Raw genomic sequence first — 2,500 nt, forward strand, 5'->3', positions numbered from 1 at the left:
ATATATATATGTTTACGTTGATTACATTTCTATTGTTCCAATGTACAGCTACATATCTGGAATACACATTTCTAATTATATTTTCATGTATAACTACATATCTGGAATACACATTTCTGGTTATATTTTCATGTATAACTACCTATCTGGAATACACATTTTCTAGTGTACACCTGATCGTTATATTGTCATTTACAGATGGTAACTCCAAGTACAGAAACACATTATATCGTATAGCATGTATAACTATATATATGGAATTTTCATCCGCACTCATTTTCCTGTATACAGCTATATATCTGGACTTTAACTACGCACGTACCAATTCATACCTTCATCTTGTATTTCTATGCACACAGGCGTGGATTCAGAATGCCACAGTGCGCGACAACATCCTCTTTGGACAGTCCTTTGACCGAACCAAATACGACAACATCGTCTCCGCATGCGCCTTGAGGGACGATTTCGATGTATGTAATAATAGAGATGAGATGTCTATGTAAATAGCTCAAGTTACGTCAGATATGGTCTCCGAGCTCTAGTCCGTGTATTGTACGTGTGTATCTTCAAGACAGGCCGCCCTATTGCGTTTAGACATAGCCATGGACACGCTGGTTTGGGGTTGGATAAAGAGTTTGAGTGTATGAGTCATTTACGCATACCACACTGTAATGAACATTCTCTATTCGTAGACTACAGACGCACCATAGAGCAGCAGATGGCTATATCCGCAAGTCAAAATGTAGGAATTCACATATATGTTTCTATTTATATATCACTTGGCTATATCCACCTATCAATGTAGGTATTCACATATATGCGTCTATTTATATATCAGATGGCTATACCCACATATAAAAATGTTTTTATTCACATACACACACACACACACGCACACGCATATATATATTTATATCTACGTACACAACAAATAGATGCTGGACGATGGCGATCAGACCGAAATCGGTGAGAAGGGAATCAATCTGTCCGGTGGCCAGAAACAACGAATCAGTCTTGCACGCGCACTGTACCAGGAAGCAGACATTTACATCTTTGACGATCCACTGTCAGCTGTCGATGCACACGTGGGTCGACATATCTTCGACAAGGCTCTGGGCCCTAACTCGCTGCTCAAGTATGTGCCCGAATATGTAGTTTGTGACGTATGCGTGCGTGTATGTAGTTTGTGATGTATGCGTGCGTGTATATAGTTTGTGATGTATGCCTGCGTGTATGTGATGTGACGTATGTTTGCGTGTACGTGACATGTGTTATACTGTACAAACACCCAACATCCTTCATATGGCGGATGTGAGACCAACTCGCATAAACAAAACACATACCCCTCATACAGAAACATACTGTCCCTCCATGTCGACACAGAACACATCTCACCTAGACGAACACGCGTACCTTTCCAGGGATACCACCCGTTTCCTGGTGACACATAAAATCGAGATCCTACCAGAAAGCTCCAGAATCATCGTGCTCAAACACGGTCAGATCGACGAGATTGGGCACTACAACGCTTTGTTGAACGCCGGAGGGGAGTTCGGGCTATTCCTGGAGGAGTTCCGAAACAAGCAGAACGAACAAGTGGACGATGTGTACAGCGACGGCGAATTGGATGGTACGTTTAACTGGCTGCAGAAGCAGTCAAGTGCAAATGGTGTATGGGTTGGACGGTACATTTAATTGGCTGCAGAAGCAGTCCAGTGCACGTGGTGTATGGGTTGGACGGTACGTTTAACTGGCTGCAGAAGCAGTCAAGTGCACGTGGTGTATGGGTTGGATGGTACGTTTAACTGGCTGCAGAAGCAGTCAAGTGCACGTGTTGTATGGGTTTAAAGGTACGTTTAACTGGCTGTAGAAGCAGTCAAGTGCACGTGGTGTATGGGTTGGACGGTACGTTTAACTGGCTGCAGAAGCAGTCAAGTGCACGTGGGGTATGGTGTTGGTCGTGTGTGTTGTGCATATATGTGAGGCGTATTGGATGGTACGTTTAACTGGCTGCAGAAGCAGTCAAGTGGACGTGGGGTATGGTGTAGGTCGTGTGCGTGTGCATATATGTGAGGCGTGTTGTTTGTATAGACGGTGAATTGGATGGTACGTTTAACTGGCTGCAGAAGCAGCCAAGTGAACGTGGTGGTATGGTGTTGGTCGTGTGCGTTGTGCATATATGTGAGGCGTGTTGTTTGTATAGGTAGCATGCTGAGGAGTCTGGGTTGTGTTTGGTGAAGGCAAAAATGTAGAGAATCACGGCGCCAAATAGTAGGGCGTGATCTGTGAGATTTTATTGAAATACAGACCTTTGGCGAAAATGCGCACACCCACGTACCCTTTTGGATCGATCTCTTGTGGTTTTGTTTGCATGGTCAATCAAAGGTCTCAGGCAAGTGCCATGAGCACGTGATGGCTTCAGGGCTCCAGTGCCAGGAGTTTTCACCGAGTATTGCTGATATTTGTTATATATATAGTGTTCTGCATACTACGTGTTGGC

The 2,500-nt window shown here is 44.1% G+C and overlaps 2 protein-coding genes across 2 annotated transcripts in view; both read left to right on the forward strand.

Annotated features, from left to right (window-relative positions):
• Positions 1-503, forward strand: part of SARC_05055 (hypothetical protein) — a gene marked incomplete at both ends in the record, with an annotated part of 1,172 nt that extends 669 nt beyond the window's left edge. Inside the window, one exon of the mRNA XM_014301082.1 lies at positions 360-503. Coding sequence (XP_014156557.1) covers positions 360-503 — 144 coding nt within the window. The remainder of the gene's footprint in view (positions 1-359) is intronic.
• Positions 504-935: 432 nt separating this feature from the next.
• Positions 936-1,695, forward strand: SARC_05056 (hypothetical protein; the record flags this gene model as incomplete). The annotated part of the gene is made up of 2 exons (XM_014301083.1): positions 936-1,163; positions 1,384-1,695. 2 exons carry the CDS (start codon positions 936-938, stop codon positions 1,693-1,695), a joined length of 540 nt encoding a protein of 179 aa, XP_014156558.1.
• Positions 1,696-2,500: the final 805 nt, after the last annotated feature.

The sequence above is a fragment of the Sphaeroforma arctica genome (assembly GCF_001186125.1).
Source record: "Sphaeroforma arctica JP610 unplaced genomic scaffold supercont1.309, whole genome shotgun sequence".
Lineage (NCBI taxonomy): Eukaryota > Ichthyosporea > Ichthyophonida > Sphaeroforma > Sphaeroforma arctica.